At 41.5% G+C, this 24,681-nt stretch overlaps 1 protein-coding gene across 5 annotated transcripts; it reads left to right on the top strand.

The window, feature by feature from the left end:
- Window positions 1–745: 745 nt before the first annotated feature.
- Window positions 746–22,791, top strand: camsap1a (calmodulin regulated spectrin-associated protein 1a). 5 transcript variants are annotated; one of them, XM_084383884.1, is made up of 20 exons: window positions 746–1,109; window positions 1,615–1,820; window positions 9,500–9,762; window positions 11,554–11,715; window positions 11,798–11,878; window positions 13,021–13,053; window positions 13,949–14,090; window positions 14,559–14,698; window positions 14,805–14,901; window positions 15,021–15,147; window positions 16,133–16,218; window positions 16,328–16,424; window positions 16,573–18,943; window positions 19,040–19,176; window positions 19,290–19,498; window positions 19,668–19,730; window positions 20,000–20,087; window positions 20,177–20,298; window positions 20,758–20,876; window positions 21,061–22,791. In XM_084383884.1, the coding sequence occupies exons 2-20, from the start codon at window positions 1,616–1,618 to the stop codon at window positions 21,349–21,351; spliced, it is 4,833 nt and encodes a 1,610-aa protein (XP_084240010.1). In that variant the 5' UTR covers window positions 746–1,109; window position 1,615; the 3' UTR covers window positions 21,352–22,791. The 5 variants fall into 5 exon arrangements, with proteins under 5 accessions (XP_084240010.1, XP_084240009.1, XP_084240013.1 ...); XM_084383883.1 differs by lacking the exon at window positions 13,021–13,053 and adding an exon at window positions 13,488–13,547; XM_084383887.1 differs by lacking the exon at window positions 19,668–19,730 and having other exon boundaries at window positions 21,061–22,790.
- Window positions 22,792–24,681: the final 1,890 nt, after the last annotated feature.

The raw sequence follows: 24,681 nt of genomic DNA on the forward strand, positions 1-24,681 counted from the left end.
GAGAAAATAAATGTATTTAAATAATAAACGACATTTAATTGCATATAAAGCATTTCATTGTTTGTTTACAGTGAAATAACTATTAACTGAAGTTTAATACACTATAAAATGATCATTTATGATGATATTAATTCATTTTTTAAAATTGAACCTGCTTTTTCATGAGATTATTTATTTCATAGCGCCGTCTTTCTTTATCTAGGTAATAATAAACAATGAGGATACCCCTCATCTTCTCGGATTCAAGAATTTATGGATCTTTATTTGTCACTTGCACAGAAACACAAAGTAAAACATGTAGTGAAATGAGGGTGTGCAAGAACATCAAATGGATCGACTAAAAACAGTACATAGATAAAATAAGTTAAACTAAAATTAATATAACCAGTGTATTATTTTTATTATTATTATTATTATTTTTATTATTATTATTCAACAATGCATATGTACACATAACAAGGCACTTTCAACCATCATATCACAAAATCACTTTCTGGTTGAGCGAGGACAAAGAAAAGGTTCCAAAAGTATTACAATTAAATACAGCTGGTTCAGAAACAAATACCAATAATAAATACAAAATAAAACAATAATCATAATAAAAAAATAAAAATAAAATAAAGAATGAAACCCTTCATACCATGCTGTTGCAGCATCATCCAATCCCACCACTTCCCTGTGTTCAGACCTGCAGCGCCCCCAGCAGGTGAGCAGGTGTATTGCTGTGGCGCTGACAGGAGATATCAGTCAGTCGTCCCCATAGAGACAGGCTCCGACAACAGGGCTGCCGGGCCACCGTTAACCCGCTAGTCCTCTCCGAGAGGCGATGGCAGCCTCGATATGAAGCAGCCGGCGTTTGGACATTCATAATATCCTCGAAAACGGACATGTGTGTGGTTGCCAAACAGATTTTTATTTTATTATTGGATTAACGACCATCAGCCGCCAGCCGCAGCTTTATCCTGAGAGGCCGGAGATTTGTCTCGGCTGGGCGGGGAGGAGTCCTCCGTTATTCCACCGTGTAGCTGAAGGAAGGCCGGCAGCATGTTTTAACGACACCTCCATCTCACACGTAAAGCTGTGGAGAGGACCCGATGCAGTCTTAAGAGGTGAGTCTTTGTTGTGTCTGTCGTTTTAACGTCGGGGTGTGTGCGCAGTTTAGCTAGCTAACCTAGCTATATAATGTGAACTAGGTGAGTGTCAGGTCATTCACCGGGCAGCACAGGCTAGAAGAAAAAGACTAACGGTAGCTGTTGAAGATGCTGACATTTTGTTTATTTTTCTGGTGGCTAATAAACGTAAAGCAGCTCTCACATTCGTGTCTGCTTTTCCCCTCCACCACAACCTAACACGTTATCAGCTAGAGAATATGCAAATAAATGATGTTTAATATATGTATAGATGGTATATGAATCATGGCGGAGACACCAGCACGTTAAAGAAAGGTGAGAGTACGTGTGGTGTTATCATCACCACCGGAGCAGGTGCTGTCAGTGAGCCAGGCCCTCCTTGTTGTTCTTCATATCGATGATGTAATGCAGTCCGCTGCGACTGGCAATAATGTCTGTCTGTGTGTGTGTGTGTGTGTGTGTGTGTGTGTGTCTTTCCCGACAGGATGGAGGTGGAGGGGTGTGCTGGCAGGGACAGCACCTGGAGGAGAGCAGCGGCAGATGATGCAGGTGGAGGAGCAGGAGGAGGAGGTGGAGGAGGAGGAGGAGCAGGCATGGAGGCTCAGGTCGTACCGCTGGAGCTGTACGACTCTGCAAGAGCCAAAATAGACGCAAATCTCCGCTGGTTGTTTGCCAAAGCTTATGGCATAGGTAAGGCTACACATGTGTTTCCCTTTCACTTTTGAGACTTTGAGGCACGGTTTCTTATGTTTGTGATTACAACCGGGACAGAATATAGTTATTGCTGCTTTCTGCTGAGATACCATTCAATGTTTTTATGAAAACATGCAGGTGCTCTATCAGATTCCTCTGACAATTTGACTTGCCACTATAGTTGATTTAGTTATAGTTAACTATAGTTATAGTTATAGTAGATTGAAAAGATTTAAGTGAGGTATTGTTGTATCCTTCCTTTAAACACGTCAACTCTATTATGCTTTCTAGCACTTTAGCATTTGCTAGTCTATGTCTATCTATGCATTGGAATGATGGCACATATGGACATGGACACGTCAGTGTTTGTGTTAAAGAGGCAATAAGCTAAGACTCTATACATTTTTTTTACCCCCGTGTCAGTTTGTTGGTTGTTGGTTTGCTGAACTTTTATTGTGGATCTAGATAGAGGGACAGATCTAGGATTTTCTTTCAACATTTTCATTAATTTCTCAGGGAATAATGCATTGATCCTGACATATTTAGGTGGCTGATATCTATGAGTGAGGACAGTTTAATGCAGATCCGAATAAAAATCCACATCTAGCAGATTTAAATATGTTTTAGTTGATATTTGATCAGGCTTGATTGAATTAAAGGGGACTGCTGGGCTTTGGCAGAAGTATGCACTCTACTGAGTGCCATTCTGGTTATTTTTTCATCTCAGTTCACATCAAATTCTGGGAAACTGACACCAACATGCAATGCATGAATTCAGAAATCCTGCAACTATTTATGGGGTAATTTGTCTTCATTTAGACAGATATCATGGTGTATCGTTAGATGATAGTCTTATAATGTATCATTTATTGCAGAATCATTATCGTGGGCAGTCTATCAGGAAGCGTAGCTATTTTGCAATTCCTATTTGTAGTAGTCATATGTATGTATGGTGAGCTTTTATTTACTTACTATTTATTGGAGCAAACACTACATAGTATTTTGCATACTAAAAGTGTGTAGTTTGTCTAGTCTTGCTGTGTAAACCAGGGAAAACATATATTATAATGTATGTGGCATTTACATAACACTTTCGAGTTGAACACGTCAGTTCTTCTTTTGATTCATACAATAAAGACTCAAATGTAGTTGCATGAACAGTTTATTAGATGCCAGTACTGTTATTTGAGCCTGAACAATTGATTCCCTCTCTAGCATGTCGCAGTCGTGGGGAGAAACAACAACACGCTTTTAGAGCATTAAAACAAGGACAAAATAACATCAGAATTTTTACCAACACATATCTGCTTTATATCTTTGTCAAAGAACCTGGCAAGCATAGTGCAGTAATTGTACTATTATCTGATATACTATATTACAAGGCTTAGCAGTTTTGTATCAATTAAAAAAAAACTAATCTAAGCAGTAAATTATGCAAATGAAACCGTGCATGGCAGTTTTAGAGATGGCATAATCTTTGCATGTTGCTGTTTTTAGCATTTTGATTTCATTAGAGATTTTATAGTGGAGCTGCAGACAGTGAACATGGGGAGAGAGATACGTGCAACAAAGATTGTTGGCCAGAATTGAACTGGGGTCTTTGTGATTAGTCAATTACTGATTAGTCGTTTGACAGAACATTAACTGACAACTATTTTGTCAAACATTTTATCATTCAAGTCACCTTTCGGCCAAAAATGCCAAGCGACTCAAATGTGAGGATCTATATTTGGACTGTGTGTCATTTTCGGATATTTTAAAGTACAAAAAACCATCAGCAGATTAACTGATATTGAAAATAAGAATTAGTCGCAGCCTTATTGCAAAGTATTAGCTGGTGTTACTGCTGGTATTAGCCGATATGCTAAAGGCTGATCCAGAGCTTAACCCAGGAAATTGTTTAGCATCTTTTATGGAGATCAATTTACGTAGTAGATGGCTGCCCTCACACTTAATTAACTCCTTAAAAACACACGCTAATTAAATATACATCATTTGCTTATGCCTGCTTTGCCTATGTATGTGTATGTTGTGGTCTTTGTTTTAACATGAGGAGGCCTACCACTGCTGTAAAACACAGCAGGAAAACCTGCCGAAAATTGCAGTAGATAATATAGTCAAAACCATGAACTGTTCCTATGAATTATGGGATTTAGAAATAGTGTTGTCATTACATGGTTTATAGCAGTATTTAGTTCAAAAACACAATAAGAACACATGTATCTATATGCCCATTTCCCAAATATTCACGTGTTGACAATCATCATGTTTACAATAATACATATAGTTGTCCAAGTATCATTCAAATTAACTTTTGCTTTGTTGTCTGGCTCTTTTCACTGAAAAAAAAAATTGTAAACAAACTTTCTGGAGAAAGATTTATACCATGGCAGCATAGCAGCAGACCAAACCTTCATGCTTGTGGGGAAAGACTTTGACCGATATGATCAGACAAGTCTTTTATACACAGGTCACTAGCCTCGCCAGCTCTGATGAGGGCGACTAAAACATTCAAAATGATCGCTCCACATCGGCAGTCTGTAAGTAAATGTCTGGAAATTACTCCTCGGATGTGGGTTTTTGTGTCACTCTCTGATTGCTCTCTGGAGAGTGTAAGCAGGAGGTCAGCTGTCCCCTTTATGTGAGCCTGCTAGGTTCTGTGACTTTATTATCAGTTTGACAATGAGGCATTTGGAAGGAGACACAGAGCGAGTCATTCAGTCAAGGAAAAGTCTTTGTCATCAAATCCATTTTATGAGGCAGGCCTACTGTAGTGTAAGTGTTTCCTGCCTTGCAGTGCTGTCTCCTGTGTTGCAGTAGATGACTCAGTAAATTGACTTTGAGGGGAGCAGAACCTTAAAATTCAGTGCTTGTAATGTGTGGTTGATCATTAAGGATGGCATGAAAGTGAAAGTATAGAATGATCTAAATGACTGTTCAAGCCCAAAATCAAAAATACATAGTTTCCCTCTTACCTGTAGTGCTGTTTATTCATCTAGATTGTTTTGGTGTGAGTTGCGGAGTTCTGGAGATATCTTTGTTCTTTCGTATATAATGGAACTCGATGGCAATCGGCTTGTGGCGCTCAAATCAATAAAGGAAAAAATACAAAAAAAACTCCACAGCACAGCCTTCTTTCCAGAAGTTTTACTCATGCATGAGAGGCTAACTAATTAAACTAACTATGCTAGCTAACATTACAGCTCAGCCGAGGATGGCGCCATTAATGTTTACATCCCAGGCTGTCATGACCATGAGTCTCTCGTCCGTGAGTAGATGCACACTTTCTTTCTGTGCAGCGATACGGTTTGAGAGTGAGTTCGGTTGAAAGAAAGTAAAGCTGCTCACAACAAGGTCTTTGGATTATTTTGAGTAACCGGGTCATGATTTTTGGAAAGAGACATTGCTGTTCAGATATTCAAACGTATTATTTATTTTTTTATTTTTTTTGGCGCCATTGGAGTGCCATTGGGTTCCATTATATTTGAGAGAAGGCTGATGTAAAACAAACTCTGCAACTCAAACCAAAACAATCAAGATGAATAGATAGCATTACAGATAAGATGAATATTTGGATTTTTGATTTTGGGATGAACTATCCCTTTAATTTTGTTTAATCAAATAGCATGATTAATATCACATAAATCTCCCAAAAGCTGGAGCATTTCTATGCTAAACTTCGATGTTGCAAACATCCTGATCTCTGTCTTGCTGGTCAAAGCTTTACCTCCCTGTTACCCAACGCTGTGTTGTTCCAGGGCAGAGATCAGATGCCCATAATAAACACAGAACCAGCACCCTTTCCCCCATCAAGCTTCCTGCTTCCCTTAATCTGATTGGCTCCTCCTGACGTCACTGTGCCAGGGACACTCAGAAGCCTTTTACAGCAAGAGACAGAGTTCTTGCATCAACAACACTATCTTAACTCCTTTTTACACAGAATCGACAGTACTAGCATTATGTGATTTGTCAGTTATCATAACTTTAAGTTAATCTAGTAGAGATAGAAGTGTACATGTAGTTTTGCACATTTCAACTGTATCTTAGTTGTTTGTTTTTTTTTGTTTTTTTTATAATCTCAGGTACTGGTTTAAATGTGATGAACAACTAACGTTATACATTTTAAGTTAACTGCTCACCTACTAGCTTCCACAACCCTCCCCCAATCAGCTATGCAGCTATCCTTCCTGCTTCACACTTGATTACTCACAGTCCTAAATTCACCCTGATCCCTTCAGTGGTGCCAGTGATGACAGTCAGACTATCTGTTTACTCAGCCAAATATTGTGTAAGGCTGAAGCTAATGATACTTTTCTTTAACAATGAAACTACCGATTACTCTCTCAGCTGGTCTACAAAATGTTAGAAAAAAGGGAAAAATGCCCATCAATGTTTCTTGAAGCCAAAGATGGCATCTTCAGATTGTTTTTTTTTTCGTATTCCCAACAGTCCCAACCCAAAGATATTTAGTTTAAGATCACACAGGACAAAGGAAAGAAGCAACTCCTCTAATTTGAGAAGCTGAAACTAGGAATGTTGCTGAAAAAACAATTAATTGATGATTAAAATAGTTGCTTGCGAATGACAAATTGATAAATGTTTAAGTGCTAGATGCAACTTTTTCTCTTCCAATACTAATTCCAATACCTCAACTCAGGATATCTAGTAACACCAGTACCAATCTGATGCGTTGCTCTCTCCGTCCAGCACTTAAAAGCTTCCTGCCTCACTGCATATGTCATCAGAATCATTTTAATGTGAGTTAACATGAGGCCATGGATTTACTGTGGCATGTAAAAATAACTTAGCCATCATGTATCCTATAATACCTACAAAAAAAAAGATATCAACAATATATTGTGTTGAAATACAGTGTGTCTGTCTGTGTTCTGTTTGTTTTGTGTGATACTGTCCCCGGTCATCGATAGTCAGTGTGGAGGTCAGACAGACCAAAACACTCTTATTAGATTAGAGTGCAAAATCAACCCACACAGCAGTGCTGGGAGGCATGTGTTGTGTGTGTGCTGGTGTGAAAGTCAGCAGAGGCTGTCACATGATTAAGTGGTTAATGGGATTGGACCTGAAGGCTCGTGTCTTTGTTCAACACAGCCTATTTGTTTAGACTCATGAGAACTTCATTGATGGCCACTGGTGGATCCTCAAAACCTTTTCTAACTTTAACTTCTAGAAACATTATTTTTAATGTTGGAATAGTAACCACACTATTAGCTAAAATATGAAGCATAGAGAATAGAGACATAGACATGTATAAAAATACTTCTTTTCTGTGTCAGTGGATGTAAAGTATACATGAATGCTTGTTGAAGAGCTACACATTATACACTTTGACAGATAGGCTGCATGTACCAGCTTTTTTGCTCTCTCTGCAGGGTCAGACGTCCAAGTGTGCCAAAATGGTGCATCAGCTTAAAGGCTATGTTTTCCCAACATACTGTCTGGTGGAGGATTCTCCATTAAGCCTTCTTATTGAGAGAATAGTTGTGTCTCAGCCTTGCAGAGTCTGACAGCCCTACCCCGACTGTCAGCAAGATCTCTGCTGATCAATCTGACCTTGTGTCTGAAAGAATAGGGACAAAGGCTTTCCCTGCAGCCCCTCCTCTTGATTTCAAAGACACATACACACACACACATGCTCACTCATGCATACCAGGGTGGGCTTTAATGCTTGGATCAGGTGGATAATAAATATCTAAGTAGTATTAGCAACTAGGATTAGAGAGCAGCGCCTGCTTCCCCCTGCAATTCTTCATGCCACTCACACACACACACACACACCTCCTGATGTCAGGGACCATAAAACGATTCATTGAGCAGGCCTTGGAGAGGAGACGGGATAGCAACCCAGCCCCCACGTCCGGCCATGCTGGCATCCCCCCATTACCATCTCCATGGCAACCAGGGAGGATGAGGGGGCATTGTGGGACAGCTGAGGGTGAGGAAGTGGCAGGGTAAAAAGAGAGATGTGTTTGGAAATCTGCTAAAGGAAGACATTCAAGATTTGCTTCTGTTGAGAGAAACACGAATGAGGCAGATCAACACCGACCTGGAAGGTTGAATAGCAAGTGATTTCACACACGATCTGGGCTTCTCGTGTCCATATGGCAGCACCACACAACAGTAGAGAGTGAGACAGACACTGTAGGAGACGGTGCCAAGCAAGCAGTCTGTTGTGAAAGACACAGCTAAGGTTTTTACAGTGTGCTCTAGCCTTTATCTGAGCCTGCTCTCTATGTGTTTGTGTGTGTGTGTGTGTGTGTGTGTGTGTGTGTGTGTGTGTGTGTGTGTGTGTGTGTGTGTGTGTGTGTGTGTTTGTGTGTGTGTGTGTGTGTTTTCCACTAATGGATGTCTTATTTTGCTGGGTCATCTCAATCAGCTGGATTCTAATGTGAAGCAAAATGAGAGACGATGATGTTGTTAAGTGGTCGAATATTGATGCGGCTATCATCATTTGTCCTCCTGTAGATGTAGGAATTTTAAAGCTGGCATCTTATTTTTCTTAGTTTTGGTCTTGATTCTCATCATTCAAGAGGAAGTTTTGTGTCAGTCCCAAAAATTTGAGTATCAGTCAGGCTCCTCTCACAAATTAGCCCATATATAAGAGAACATTGGCACCACTGTCATCCGTGTGCATTATCTGTGAAGCTGGAGCCAGCAGGTGGTTAGCCTAGCTTAGCATAAAGACTGGAAGCAGGGGGAAACAGCTAACCTGGCTCTGACCAAATATGAAAAATATCCACCGACCAGCATCACCTTTAAATCTCATTATTTAACATCTTAATATCTTGTTGTTTACTCTGTACACAAACCAAAGAGTATTTCTTGTGAACTAATTAGTTGAATAAGTGTCACAGAAATGTTGAACTATTCCTTTAAGCTATGTTGACTGCACTTCACATCTTCCTATCTCTCTACAGTTGGTAACACTCAGTACTGATGGTTAAATGTAATCAGTGCTGAGTGTTATGATTGACAAAACCACTAAAATGAAACAGATCTTTCTTTGAAGTCATTATTTTTCGATTCACAATTCACAGTCATACTATTAATTATTCATTTAAAAAATAATTCTGAAACCATTTTTAATTGGAATTTTCTTTCATCATCATCACACGCACAGCCACAAGCTCCATCAGAGAGCAGTTTCCTTTCTAAATCTACCCAGAAAGCGCTGGAAGCAAAATTTAGTGAGTGCTTCAGGCCTTAACTGTGGATTAACATGTCCAAGGCATATAAAAATAGCTGCCCCATGTCTGTGTGCATGAGCAGGAAAATACCACGCTGGCTGGGACAACACTATCAGCTTAAGTATCACCACTAAGTCCCGTTAGCTCATTGGCTTAAAGCCTCAGGTCCACCTGCAGGCCTTCAGGGTTGCTACCTGGCGTGCTGCTTGACCACTGACTTTGTCTCAGTCTTGAACTGGTGTCTTCTTAGACAGTCTAATACCTTGAAAGTCTGTATCCTGGGAGCTTCTCTGTTACATAACATGGTGAGGCATTGGTGACACGTGTCGGTACAAAAATAGTTTGAAAGCATGGTGTGATTTGTGACTAAATACAACTAAAAGGTAAAGAGGAACTTAATGAGCTTATCCTGAATGTCTCATCATGTGCAGATCCATTTCATAATATGTGTTTGCTTGTCAATCTTTCCAGATCACATCCCTGCAGACCTGCGGGACCCCTTCTATACCGACCAGTATGAGCAGGAACACATCAAGCCCCCCATCCTCCATCTGCTGCTGTCTGGAGAGCTGTACTGCCGGGTGTGTGGGCTCATCCTGCACGCTGAGCAGGCCGCCTCGCTCCAGAGCCACCAGTCTGTCATCCAGGCCCTGTCCAGGAAAGGCATCTACGTCCTGCAGACAGACAACTCACCGGTCTCTGATGTGGACCTCAGCTCAGCTCCCATCAAGATGGTGGGTAGTTTAACCTAATTTTTAGACCAAATCCTGAATCCTGTAATCTGTGTATCAGCTGCATTTATCCAGTGTGCACATTGATTTATGAAGCATCTGCGTTTATGAAGTCTTGTGTGCTTGAAGAGGAAACTAGAATGATAAACATCAATGGTAATGATTGGCATTTTGGTATGAATCAGGATAAAAAGGATTCAAGGAACCTTAATCATTTTCTTCATTAGTTCAGTGATGCAGTGGCTCTATTGTAAAATTCTGATCATTCTCTTCTATTAATTCTTTAATTAGTCCTCATGCCAATAGCAAATTATTGATATTATTGTTATATATTGTCTGTTTCTTTGCATACATGAAACCCTCATTGAAACAACTGCTATTATCCTGGAACATTTTTCTCTGCACATTCTCAATAGAAATGCATCGATATATTCTTGGCCAATTTTGATATCCGACTTTTTGCCGATTCCGATCTATAGAGGAAGAGCTATAGCCCCAATTGGCAGAATACACAAACATTTTTATAACCTTTCTTCCATTCATAACAAAACATTGACTTGAATAACTCTCTCACTGAAACAAATATCAAAATAAAGTGCTCCATTGCTTTTACGCTGTGTATACTGGTATATCTTGGACTCTCACTGTGAAAGGTAAAAATTGAAGGAGTCTGTCTGTAATAGACTGTAATGCATCATGCTGAAAACCAGCCGATTCCTGTAACTGGCTGATCAACCAGAACATCTCTAAGATCAATTCATAAATCCAAATAAATGCTAATGTTACTCTGTAAAAAAGTATGATAGCTATAGTATGATATAACATCTTTTATGATGTTGGGTTTACAGCTTGTTCCACTGGCCTCATGGGGTAACAAAAAATCAATTTAGAAGAATTATTACATAATGAGTCAGGAAATTATTGTTTTAATGTAAATTAGGGTACCATATTCTCTGTAGTATAAGCTAGGGATCTGGCAACCCAGACGTGCCATCTGGTAACCAGCTAATGTGACTTTGCTTTCCAGTGCCAAACATGAGCCAAGAGTATTGGGATAAATAATGCACCAGTGGATGTGAGTGTTTTGCAGGTTTTAGACTGTGCAACTAAAATATTCATGAGGCAGAATGAACCAAAGGCTCAACATTTGACATTTCATATGAGTCCATTCTTTAGTGGTCCTATTCATATCCCACAGGTGTGAAAACACAAAAGGCAACAAGCTGGCTCAGAAGCAGCTGTTTATTCTGTGCTTAGGTGTCACTGTATGTCAGAAATCTTATTCAGATTCTTACTGGACTCACTGAAGAGACTCTGAGACCATCATTACATGTGATAGATTCCAATAATCGACTGTCATCTTGATCTTGCGACGTCTCTCATTTCCATTATATTGAAATCACCTTTTTAAGTAAAAAGAAGTCCATGTGCCAGGCCTAGCAAAACACATACTTTCGTTGAGCTTGCCCTGGCCTTTTTGTGTGTGTGTGTGTGTGTGTTTTGTGTGGCGGCCTTCTCTCGTGTAGGCTGATAAAAGCTCTGCATGTATCAGTCAGGAAGTTCTGCTCTGTTTCCATGGCAATTCAGTGAGGGAGCATCTCTTGCGATTGTAAAATCAGCTGTCTCCAACAGGAAAGCACACATAAAGTAAAGACACAATGATTTTGTGCAATACAGTTTCACAGTGAACACATCAGAGATTATTTATCATGACATGAGGAAGGAAATGTCATTTTAATTATTTTATGCCCACCAAATCCATAAATATGTGTCCAATGTAACATTGTTTTCCAGAGCTCCCACATCCACCTTATTGATGCCCTGATGATGGCCTATATAGTGGAGATGATCAGCATAGAGAAGGTGGTGTCTGGTGTCAAGCGTTTCTCCAACTTCAGTGCCTCCAAGGAGCTGCCTTTTGACCTGGAAGACGCGATGGTCTTTTGGATCAACAAGGTAAGAGCCAGACATGAGTGTTAATGTTTGCATTTGTGCGTTCGTCTGTCTGTGTTCACATGGGGCATCTTTGTTGCTACAGGTGAACATAAAGATGAGGGAGATTGTGGAAAAAGAGCTGAAAATGAAGCAACATCTGCTGGAGTCACCCAGTCACCAGAAGGTAACCCCCTCTGGTTCTCTTTGTTTTATTCCTTTGTCTCTTTCTCTCACTACTTCCTCTCTGTTGAATGGTGTCTTTCTTTAGTGATGTTGTTTCCTCACCGGGTGTATAAACTGTCAGGCGTGTAGGTGTAGTCATTGGATCTTGCATGCTTTGTGATCCGATGAGCACCTCACAACACCTTCTGATCACAACAAACACATTTTCTTTTCTTTTTTCTTTTCTCTGGTCACCTTATATCAGAAGCTTGTCCACAGTTTTTCAACACAAGAATATTACTCAATAAAGAAAGTGTCAATGTTCCAGAAATATAAAATCCATGTCGACAAGACATAAACAAAAACAAGGACATATAATGTTGCCTTGGAATCAGTGTTTTTGCCTATTTTTTCACACAATTTGCCAAAGTTGTACAATTAAAAGAATGCAGAATTACTCCCTGTGTGCAATGTACACATGGATGCAGAGACCACTGTCGCTGGATTACTTTGATACTGCGAAAACCAAAAAACATGATGATTTTTAAGCATGTTCTGGAGTTATAGGGAACATCATTTTTGTTAGATTTCTGAGCTTATTTATAGTTTTATTGTGGAGTTTTGAGATAATGATATCCTCAGGAAGTGCAAGTCTCGCTGAATCTAAAAATATGTGTGCCATGTCTGTGCATTGATATTTGACTGTGTTGACGCTCCTCCTTTAACTCGCCCACGCATCCCTGAGGGGTTTCACAGTGTGAGAACCTCTGCACTCTGCTGACTCGCCTCGGTCCCTATCAATCAATCAGAACAGGCATAGTGTTAAAAGACAACAGTGAGCACAGAGTGTTCAGCTGCTTCGTACAGGGTAACAGGGTTGGATACGTGTCAAATAATGTGACCGCGCAAAGCAAAAATCATTAAATCATCAACTTTTAATTACAACATAAACGCCTGTAGTCTGTTCCCTCCTTTTTCCTCTTCTCTGTAAACTAGACATTCTTAACTCTTTTTGTCTAACCCTTTCCAGTTGTCATTAAGATCAGATCTGTCTCCATGGTAACGGGGGATCTGATTCACTGTATATGACCCTTGACTTGTCTGCTGCTCTACCTCTTTGTATCTCCCCAAACCTTCCTCCCTTTCCTGCCTCTTGGATTCTAGTCTCCCTCCAAATGGTACTGGAAGCTTGTGCCTGTAAGTGCAACCGCTAGCAATCTCATGTGTGAGTGTATGGATGTATGTTTGACCTGTGCGTGTGTGTGTGTAATAGCCAATGAGATAGACAGCAAAAAACACAGTGCCCCTCAGTGGCAAAGGAAGAAACAACAATCTCATGTGACTCATTTCCCTGCTCACTTTTTGCCTCTGCTTTGCATAAAACCCTTTAGCAATTCCTTCTGTTTTCAGCTGAGTTTTCACATTCATCACCTTCCCTCCTCCTGTTATTAACACACTGCTGCGCTTTCTCATCTCTTTTAATCCAGCCAAGCTGAAGTGACAAACCAGGCAGTTTAACTCATTTTCACTGTGTCTGGGGTCGAGTGTTTAAAGTGATAGTCCGCTCATCCAGTCACAGCTTGCCTCATTTCATTAACCTCCTCCCAATCATTTCTTTCTTCCCTCACCAGCCTGATGTATTGCATGCTCTGGCCCACTGCTTATTGGAGCCTGCGGAGTTCTCTCGTGTGGTAATGTACTCACCATTGACCTTCTTTTAATTTCATCCTTTGTTTAATTTCATCCTTACATTTATTGTTTTCTCCCTTTTTATCATTTATCACATGCACCAGCTACTAAACTCCCTTAGTTGAAATATTATACCTGAAACATTGTTGCTTGTTCTTATGAGTGAAGGCACACGTTATTGTACCACATGACAGGAGCTCCTCTAGAAGATAAAGCTGACCTAATGTGACAAATAAAGGCCATCAAGCACTGGGTGCCAGTTGTATATGTGTTAAAAAGAGCCAGAGAATAACTGACAAAGTGAGAAATTATGTGTTTGTGTGTGCCAAGTGAGTATGTGACTCAGTGTGTTCACATTAGATAAATTTGTGTGCTTTGTTTAAACTTGTCCTCTGTTGTGTAGGTGCGTTACCGCAGAGATCACCTGTCAGGTCGGACACTTCAGCACTTTCCTTTATTGGACGACCTGTTGAAGGATGTGTCTGACGGCACAGCTCTGCTGGCTGTGATCCATTTCTACTGCCCAGAACTCATTAGACTGGAAGGTACAGTAACATTGGACGGCTAGATACACTGAAGGATAGTATTAAAGCTCATTTCCTGGAGCCACAGTCCAATAATCCGTTGCCTCATATGATCCATTAAATGTTTTACATTTTGGTAAAAATGCTTATTTGCTTTTTTAACTAAATTTAGATGTGTAGATTGATACCACTGTCATGTTTGTTCATTAAATATGAAGCTATCTAAAGCCAGAGCCAGAAGAACGTTAGCTTAGCTTAGCTTTAATACTGTTAAATACAGCTACCCTGGTTAACCACAAAGGTCAGGTGAACTAATGAGCCTACTAACACCTCTAAGTCCACTTGTTGATTTTATTTTAAGCTAAGCTAAGCTATGTATTACACACAATGCCAAACATATTCCTTTAAGATCTTCCATAAGAATTAGGTTTAAACAAGTAAGGAGTATTAGCCTGAAATGTTTTACCTTTGTTGTCCTGTTCTGTGCAGATATCTGTCTGAAGGAAGTTCCATCCATAGCAGACAGTGTGTACAACATCCAGCTTATAAAGGAGTTTTCTAACGAATACCTGAACAAATGTTTCTATCTGAAGCCCGAGGACTTGTTGTATTCTCCACCAGTATTAAAGGTGAGTTTGAACGATACACAACAAGCATAACATTCTTTAAAAACAGGCTCCAACAACATTATCATGTCTTTCTATCAACCTGAGACTTGATTGTTGTGTCTTGCAGAATAATGTGATGGTCTTCATTGCTGAACTCTTCTGGTGGTTTGAGAGTGTGAAGCCAGATTTTGTACAGCCCAGGGACCTTCAGGAAATCAGAGACGGTATAACACACTTTGTCCTTCAATTTTTTTTTTTTTACTGAACTGCGAATGTCTCTTTCAAACAATAGTGTGTTACAAAATCTTGACTAATCGCTAATACTCTATCTACCATTTTTTAGTGAGATTGTTGCTGCAGCCTAAGAGTTCCCGACCCCATGTTCCCATCTCCAACGTCACCAAACGTAGTTTCATGACATCATCAAACTCTGCCGACACCTTGTCCACACCTCAGAGCCCGGACATCAGGTATTGACAATAACCACTCACTGTGTTTTCCAGTAACATCGCACAGAGATAGTTTTAATTCAAGTTACAGGTTTGCTAATTAATATAGAGTATTTTTATGCCTCATGCCTAAACCTTGTTTTGTTCTCTCTATTAATGTTTGCACGGTTGTACGCTTGTATATAAAGCATACTATAGAACACAGTACTGTACAGTATTAAGTAGTACATTCTTTGTACTCATTCTTTGTACGTAGTATTGTAAAAGTCACAAATATGGACAATCTCCATGTGTGATGTATGTTTAAATCTGAAAAGGTAATTAATTAATTTTTGCAAACGCATCCACTTTTTGTCAGATTTATAAGCTGTTTGTACGCCTGATTCTGTTTTATAAACCTGAGTCATCGTGGAATCAGGCACATATACACACGCTTCTCCTTCCACAATTATCCATAAATGGATGTAGAACCGGCCTTAAACTGTTGCTTGCATATCGATACTTGTGCCCACTTCAATACTCATTAGACCTATGAGAACATAAAATCAGAACTGCTGCGCAGTTTAACCGGCTCATCATGGAGGTTAAACAGCACCTCAACAGCTGTCATTATGTTCGACGTTAAGCACGGCTGTGGCTATTTATAGCTCTGCCTGCACATGTACCTGTAAACCATCACTGCGGTAATATCTCAATCATCATCATCAGACGTCAGAAGGATGATTGATGATTCATCTTTAGAGCTCATATTAAAACAGACTTTTGTTTCAAAATTCAGGATCAAATGAAAAGATCAGAAACAGGGAAGTAACAAAATTAAACAAAACAACCTAGACAGACATGTTTTACTCTACATTTATGTCTCTCACCTTATATTATTAGAAAAAAATACATATATTAGAAAAGCTTTCTGTGTATAGCATTATGTTTAAACATGTTATCAGCTACAGTAAATTCAAACCAGATTTAACTTCAAAACCCAAACTTCTCTGTCTTTCCCTTACAGCATTAAACCGAGCTCCTTAAGCCCGTCTCACTCTTTACTGCCCCTGAGACAGAGGCAGCAGAATGTGGCCGAGGAGAGCACTTCAGGTAATACAAAAAGAGATTTTCTCATTATCTTATTTAGATCATCCACAATTGATTTGACTGGTGTTTGAGAAATCCTTTTTGTAACATAGATCATGTTTTCTTTGTACAGAGCTGAGAAATCGGTCCAACTCTATGACATGTCCAGATGGGCTGCATCAGGGCTCAATACTGGCCTGGCCAGAGAGGAGACCAGAGAGGAGACCGAGGTGAGCAGTGATTACAACCTTAATGGTTATAATTCCTGTTATTCAGTTTAGTGTATCAGCCAACACAGATAAAACAGAGAGTTGATCTTTCCATGATTCATTGTCCTTAGCTCACATTAATCGTATACCTCCATCTGTCCCTGCCCAGGCCTGTATCCCAGCCGGTGCCCTACGCCCTGCATTGCCCCCTGGAGGATGATGCAGACAGTATCAGCCTTGCCCGCTCCATCAGCAAAGACAGCCTAGCCTCTAACATAATGTGCATCACCCCCAAACACATGCTGGGGTCGGGTCCTCAGCTGTCTCAACACAGACTCAGTGGTCAAAGCTTGCTTAGCCACATGCGCATAGAGGATGAGGAGGAGGAAATAGAAGAGGAGGAGCTGGTTGCTGTAATCCACCCTTCTGCATTTTCTCGACGTCGAATTGGGAGTGACATGGAGCAGGATGAGCTAGAAATCCCGAGTGCAACCTCCACTTCAAGGGTTGCTAAACCTCGTTGTTCTCCCCGCTTTGACATGGGTCCCTTTACCCCCGACCACCAGGCAGACAGCTACTATCTGGAGCCTTTGATGCCTGCCATCTCTAAGCCAGCCAAAGAGAAGAGCATCAGCCTGAACAAGGAGGAGGAGAGTGGTGAGAGTCGCTTCAGAGCAGCAGCAGCTGTGAGGAAAGCAGCTCCCAATCTCCCAAGCCCCTCACAGAGGAAAGAGTCAAACAGAAGTACCTTCACGCCTATACCAGTTGTAGAGTCAGCTCCTAGCTCTCTCAGACCGCCCACAGAGGGGTCGATAGGCATCTCTCAGTCTGGGAACAAACAGCCCCAAGGCTTTTTCCTTCATTCCTTCCTTCCTTCCTCATCAGGAGAGCCAGGGTGCCCCAGCCCTTACTCCTCTGTGCTGGAGGTAGCAGACTCTGACTCTGACATCGCAGATCTCGAGGAAGACGAGGAGGACGACGATCAGATGGAGCTGACTAAAGATGTGGTGAAGAGAGGGAGGGGAAAATACTTTGAGGAAGAAGAGGTGTGTGAATTTGGAGAGGCAGAGGTTGAGTCAGCCAAACTAAGAGAAGACTCGAAGGTCAGTGAGCGGGACGATAAGGAGGACTGTAGTGGACGCTCAAGCCCTTGCCCCAGTACAATATCGTGGGCGAGCAGCTGCAGCGCTTCAGGCAGCACCAGTGTAAAAATGACCAGCTTTGCAGAGAGAAAGCTCCTTAAACTTGGCCTCCGCGATGGATTCTCAAGCACCAGCAGCTCTCAGAAGACCACACCAGATGGCTCTGAGGTTGCCCCCTGTCCTCCCTGGCAACTGAGGAGTGACTGCACCCCAGGCTGGATGGGGAAGGAGCCTATTTCTGTGTTGGGGAAGACTATGGTGGTGAGTCCCTCAGTTGTGCCTTCAGAGCTGCTGCAACTTCACATGCAGCTGGAAGAGCAAAGACGTGCTATTGAGTATCAGAAGAAGAAGATGGAGACGCTATCAGCACGGCAGCGACTAAAGCTAGGGAAAGCTGCATTCTTGAACATTGTGAAGAAGGGTGGAGGGAAGAGCGACACACTTCCCCTGCCCCTGAAACACTCAGAATCTGCAGAACTAGCTGACAGGAGTAGAGTGAAGATCCAGTCCTGCAGGGACGACTCCTGTCTTGATGCTCTGAAGGTCCAGGCAAAGGCAGGTCAAACGGAGGGAGGACAGATGAAAGGAGACAACAGGTCGCAGGATAATGGGGCTGAACCTGACTTGAATGAGTGTTCCCACTCCATAGATCTACTCAATGAAGCTATAAGTTCCATCCAGCAACAGATGATGCAGCTCTCTTTACAGCAAGACCTACTGATGAAGCGTGTGGTGTCACCTCCAGAGCATGTGGTGTCACCTCCAGAGCGCGTGGTGCCACCTCCAGAGCACGTGGTCTCACCTCCAGAGCACATGGTGTCACCTCCAGAGCGTGTAGAATCAGGCCCAAGCACAACTCCCGACACGACGCTGTCGACATCCCCTACCTCAGATTCCAGATCCTTTGCAGTTCACTTTGTAGATATCAGCGGCAGCAGCTCTGCCCCTTCTCGCCGTCCTCCCAAGCTGAGCTCAAGCCAACGCAGAAAGGCCTCAGAGCAAAAACAGAGTAAAGAGAACAGCAAGATGGCTCCCGTCAAGGCTAATATTCAGTCTTCTCAAGAAAACTTTGATGGAGACCAGAAGACAGGGAGTATTTCCAGGAAAGAGAGAAGCATTCAGAGGAACACCACCTTCAGAGTCCGAGATGACCTCAACTTTTCGGACAAAACGCAATCAGAGGACGCACAAGTCATCTCCAGTACATCAACATCTCCCTCACAGGCTGTGGAACAAGAGGAGGACAATGTTGCCAACTCAGGGAAAGAGGCTTTGGTTGGAGATGAGAATAGGGTCAAGGGTCAACTGATTGAGGTCGACCTATCAGAGCTGAAGGATGGAAGTGCAGACGGCACGGCAGAGGGGGAGCAGAAGAATGCGCTAGGCTTCTTCTTCAAGGTAAAAGTCAGGATTGTAGTGTTGCTTGTGTGTGTAGTGACTGGGAGTGGGAAATAATTATTAACTCAGTGATAATCACTCGTTTGTATGTTCCAGGATGATGAGAAAGCAGAGGACGAAATGGCGAAGCGTCGCGCTGCTTTCCTCCTCAAACAGCAACGCAAAGCTGAAGAGACGAGACTCCGCAAACAACAACAAGAAGTCGAGAGTGAGCTCAAACGTGATGAGGCCAGGTACATTTTCATTTCACGCTCTTACAAATTGATTATAAGGATATGTTATACTCAAAATTCTGCAGGTATGTGTGCAGATGAATAAATCTCAACTCTCGGTCCATTTCTTCTAGGCGTAAGGCAGAAGAGGATCGCATCCGTAAGGAGGAGGAGAAGGCGCGGCGAGAGCTTATTAAGCAGGAATACCTGCGGAGGAAGCAGCAAGCACTGATGGAAGAGCAAGGTCTGGTCAAGCCTCGCCCACGGACTAAATCCCGCAGGAGCAGACCTAAATCACTGCACCGTGAGGAGTCCAACAGCCTCTCCAAAGGGTCCACCACACGTAAGAACACCTCTAATACTTTATCAGTCTTTAGTTTGTCTCATGCTCCATGTTTTGTCTACGTGCTGTTGTGTCATCTAGAAGCCATGTGTGTGCCTGTGTTTTCAGTTTAGTTCACTTGTTTACATTCGTCGTCATTCTTTGAGTGTGCACATGTGTGTTAATGCAGGTAATTCTCTGAAGGTGTCCATGTTGATCAAAGCGAAGGGCTCAGCAGCAGGCAGCATGGGAGGTGAATCCTTCTAACCTGCTCTGCATGATGTGATCATGATGTGATATCAACCATACACATCTCATTAAAAAAGTTTATACAACCTTTGGATCGTCAGCTATGGGTTACATCCTAGGAAGATAAATCTTTTTTAATGTAGCTGAAATAGACTCATTTGCGATCGATCCTCACAGGGTTATAAACTGTTACAACATTACATTATCACTGATGGTCATGTAAAAACCCAGTAGAACAGGTGTGGATTTAGTAAAGTTCTGTGTCCTTCTCAGCTGATCTGAGCTGCAGTCATCGAGGATCGACGCTCTCTTTGGCGACCGAGGTGGACAGTGTCATCTCTGGAGGGGCAGAGTCACATAGGTGAGACGTCCTGTGAGTGTGGAGGATAATCCCTTCCTATCTTGTGTATACATGTAGTTATTTGATCGAGCTGTAATTGTGTCTTCCAGGACTGGATCTGTGTGCTCTATGGAGTCATTCCCTATGCTGAGCAGGGCGTCCAGCAGGAACATGGAGAGGGACTGGGAGAACGGCTCTATAGCCTCTTCCATCACTTCGATGGAGTACAATGGTGAGCAGAAATGCAGAGAAAGACTGCACACTTATTTAACCATCACTATCACAGAGCAATGATTTGAAAAGTTTCTGGCTAAGGCTAAAGAAATATTTCTGATTTTGTCAATTACTTACTAGTAGACTTGGACGAAAAGATCAATACCTCTCTGGTGATCTTTCTGGTAAATATGAAGCCAGAGCCAGAAGCTAATTGCCAATTGAGAAGTAGACAATTCTGTTTGATATCACGCAAATGCCTTCCTGGACTCTTTACCATGAGTCTTCCAGTCTTTATGCTAAACTAAGCTAATTGACTCCTGGCTCCAGCTCCATACTTATTACACATAAATGAAAGTGGTATCTTTCTTCTCATCTAACTGAAATTCATATTGCCCAAAGCTTTTCTTTCAGTGACTTACAGACTTTTACGTGTTTATCTTATTAATCGTTCTTTTATGGGGTTTTTTTGTGAAAGGTCCTAAACTCTTCAAGGAGCCGAGCTCCAAGTCCAACAAGCCAATCATCATCAATGCCATCGCTCACTGCTGTCTGGCTGGAAAAGTCAATGAGGGCCAGAAGAATGCTGTTATTGAGGTCAGTGTGATCACCTGAAATGAATGCATTGATGGTGATTATTTATCTGTATATATTTATATTTATTTATATCCATAAGTGAACTCACTTTCATGGAAAAAGTTTGTTTCTTTCATTTATCACTCTTACGGTTGCATTCCTGCACGTTTGCTATATTCAGAAATTGTGTTTTGTGTCATCACAGGAACTGGAAAAGTGTGAGTCCAATCACCTGATCATCCTCTTCCGCGACGGCGGGTGCCAGTTCCGTGGCATTTACTCTTACTCACCTGAAACCGAGGAGATCGCCAAGTTCACAGGCACAGGGCCGCGCAATATCAGCCGGAAAATGATCGACAAGGTCTACAAGTACAACTCGGACCGCAAGCAGTTCACCGTCATCCCCGCCAAGTCTGTGTCGGTCAGCGTGGATGCCCTGACCATCCACAATCACCTCTGGCAGGTCAAGAGACCAGGAAGTGCACGGAGGAAGTGAAAAAGAGGAGGAGGAGGAGGAGGAGGGAGAAACAACACTTGTTATAGTTTCTGTTCTATCTACTACTGTTGGGCAGGACCCAATAATCTCTGAGATGACTGGTGTGTCATTAAGAAGGCGTTTAGATGTTCTAATTAATGAAGATGTCATTATGAAGCAGTACGATAATACGAAACACCTGCCAACTGAATGCTCTGATGTTTTTTTTTCTTTTTGTCTTGTTAGCTTTTTATTCTGCATGTCACTTTTATGTTTTAATTTGTGGGCACATCCTACGATAATTAGGCACTACTGATGATGGACTGATTCTTATGTAGCAGTGACACTGCGATGGACACTGAATCTACAGTAGCAAGCATACTACTGATACCAAGTGCAACTACAGACAGGCAGTGGTGAACATTCACTTGATGATGTTTTGTAGAGTTAAAGCTACGTCAGCTTGGCAAAAAATACCCAACTGCTGTGATTAATCCAGGCTCCACATACAGAGCCCCTGTTATACACCAGTTGCTACTACTGGTCAGTGCTTTTATGAAGACGGAGCTTTGATTGAACACATTTTTTTAATGTAAGTATGGAATGGATGTTAGTGAGTGGTATTGTCCAGTGTTGTTTTCTATTTAGTGTGTTTGGGGAAGTGTGTGAGTCTTCGTGTTCGGGGAGGGGAGGGGAGAGCTGAACGCACTGCTTGTGCATTGTGCTCTGAATGTGTTTTCTCTTTATGCTTTAAAACTTCTGTCATGCAACAGAACAATGGAGCAAAGCAACAAAACTTTTTTTTTCTTTTTAGTCCGGGAGCTGCTGTCACAGTGGACGAGAAATAATGTTTTTACAGTGGGGGAAATTATACTAGTATTTATTCCAAACAGGAAGCGCTTTTGAGACTCAGTGCATTATACCTTTTCAGTAATGATTATATTGTATTGACAATATCCCATATGAGCCATCTGAGATCCCTGACTGGCTCATATCGCTGAACCAAAATGAACTGAGCTATGCCACTGAGCTGTTTGCTGCTCTTCTCACGGTATTCTGGTGAGATGTATGATTTTAATGTAGCTTCTGGCGCTCAACACTAGTAATTTTCCCTGTAATGACTGACTGTGAGCAGCTGGTGTAATGTTGAGGGGGAAACTGCACAATACTTGATATTTGTTTGCTGCATTTTGTACATTTTTGAGTAGTATTTTTTGTACATTACGTACAAGTTATGTTTACTAAAAAAGCAGGCACTATTTTGAGGTTTATTCTGTTACAGGCTTTCAGAGACGTTATGAGTCTTATTTCATTGTGTTACATGTTTATTTATTTTGAAGAGATATAATAAAATGCAACTAGGTATGTTTTCTGATCAAATGGGCATGCATCTTTGTTTGTATACAGTATGAGTATCTGTTCTGTACTGCTCTCTTTGACCATCTGCCTTCTATGGAAGCCCTGAGAGCCAAGAGAGAAAACAATATCCTGGTGATCCAGTTTTAATTTTTCTGTTTTTTCTTCTTCTGTTTTTTTATCTCTGAAAACAGGCAGGAAAATGATGTTTTGGCAAGTATTATTATTTAATCGCTTGATTTTGTAATCCTCATTTTGGCCACAAGAGGCTGATGTTCACCACTAACTCAAGAATAGGACTAAAAAGCATTCATGTTTTCATCCAGTTACATGTCACACAGCTTGCTAACATACAATATACAGTATGTATTTTGAAAAAAAGAACTTAGAGAAGTAATCCTGCCACAAAAAAACAAAGAACAACACCAGCCAATATATTTTTTCACAAATGAAAAATATTTTTTAAAAATCCACCTCTCCGTCTCGTCTGGGGATGAGGTAAAGAGTGCGTCTATTAAATGTCTGTAAGGCTGTTAGGTCAGAAATCATAGTCTCATATACAGCAAATTACTCTACACTATTATGCACAATCGAACATGACGCGATGAAGGCCAACTGTCGCCTCTGTCGCGGCCAGAAAGCTGCACTTGAACACACTGCGACGACTACAGGCGACGGCCGACTAGTTCACACATTCTGCGCCTAGGTAATAGGAAATACATCTCCATACCACCAGGGAGCAGTGTGCTGTATTTGTCATTCTGTCACGATTCCCGCTGAAAACAGCTGCCTGTTGTGGCAAAACATATGCTTTGAGATTCGTGACTGTACACTGAACCAAAACATAAAGTTGTGGGCCAGACAGCAGAGGGGAGCTACAGACTCAGGTGATAATTCTCTGTACTGTAGGTCGATCACCACAAGCGTCCACTTTAACATTGTCACACTGTCTGTGACTCATTGTTACCGTAGAAATATTGATCACGACCACTTTCACCACGGCTCTGTTCCATTAAAGTGTGCAAACACTTGTTAGCAGAAACAGTGTACATGCCACAGCCCCAGGTGGTGATTTCAGACACAACCTACTCTTACAACTCATAACGCTGCTTCGCCTTTTCTGTCTCTCGCTGTTTACTCTTCCACATGCACTATCTCAAGTCCCTCCACCCACAGTTAAACCACACAGGTGCCTCCACTTCAGTTGTCTGATAAGACCTCTTCTCCAGTCTTGATTGCCAAGTATGTGACTCATCTGTTACTGTTATTTTGTACATTTGAGCGCAGAGCTGTGTTTCATGCAGACATTGAAACCCACCCATAGCCAGGCGAGCAAGAGACTAAGAATCGTTGTGGTCGAGAAGTTGAACCCACTGACATCTCAAACAGAATTTTAGGATTTCTCTGCAATGAAGGTAAAAGCCTGCAGCCAGAAGGACAAACATCTCTGCTGAACTCCATCAATCAGTCCTTTATGACTGAAGGCCACTCTTGAGTTAAAGGCACATCACAGCCTGACTGGAGTTTCCCAAATGACACAGAGAAACTGAAAGCCTGAGGAAGGAATATTATGAACGAGTAAGAGAAAGATTGAAATCTCTAACTTGACTGCTGCATCTGGCAGAAAAGGATCTTGAAAATATAGTTGATAATCTCTACAGTGGATTGTCAGTAGTATCATATACTAGAAGATTCTCAGAGGCAGGGAGACGGTCACAATTACAGACGATAAGTGAACTTAGACTGTTCGTATAGATCCTCTTTGAACTAGGGCTGCACAATTAATCAATATCCAAATGGGAGGAAGCTGCAATTTTTTTGGATTAAGCTAAAATGTGTGACAAGACAGCATTATAATGAAGCACTGTGGTGCTGCAGAGATGCTATAAATCTTCTTCTCCAGATGTAAGAAAAGATTTGTTTCGCAGACAGACTCCAAACAATGTCACAGTGTAGCAGTCCAGTTATTTGAGACTTGATATTTTTCTTTGTTGG

Source organism: Pagrus pagrus (genome assembly GCF_965226575.1).
Source record: "Pagrus pagrus genome assembly, chromosome: 19".
Lineage (NCBI taxonomy): Eukaryota > Metazoa > Chordata > Actinopteri > Spariformes > Sparidae > Pagrus > Pagrus pagrus.

Coding starts and splice junctions, on each gene's coding strand:
- camsap1a (XM_084383883.1), top strand. CDS start 1,616: ATGGAGGTGGAGGGGTGTGCTGGCAGGGACAGCACCTGGAGGAGAGCA. Junction 11,879..13,487: donor AGTCACCCAGTCACCAGAAG/GTAACCCCCTCT, acceptor TTCCCTCACCAG/CCTGATGTATTGCATGCTCT. Junction 18,944..19,039: donor CGCTAGGCTTCTTCTTCAAG/GTAAAAGTCAGG, acceptor TGTATGTTCCAG/GATGATGAGAAAGCAGAGGA.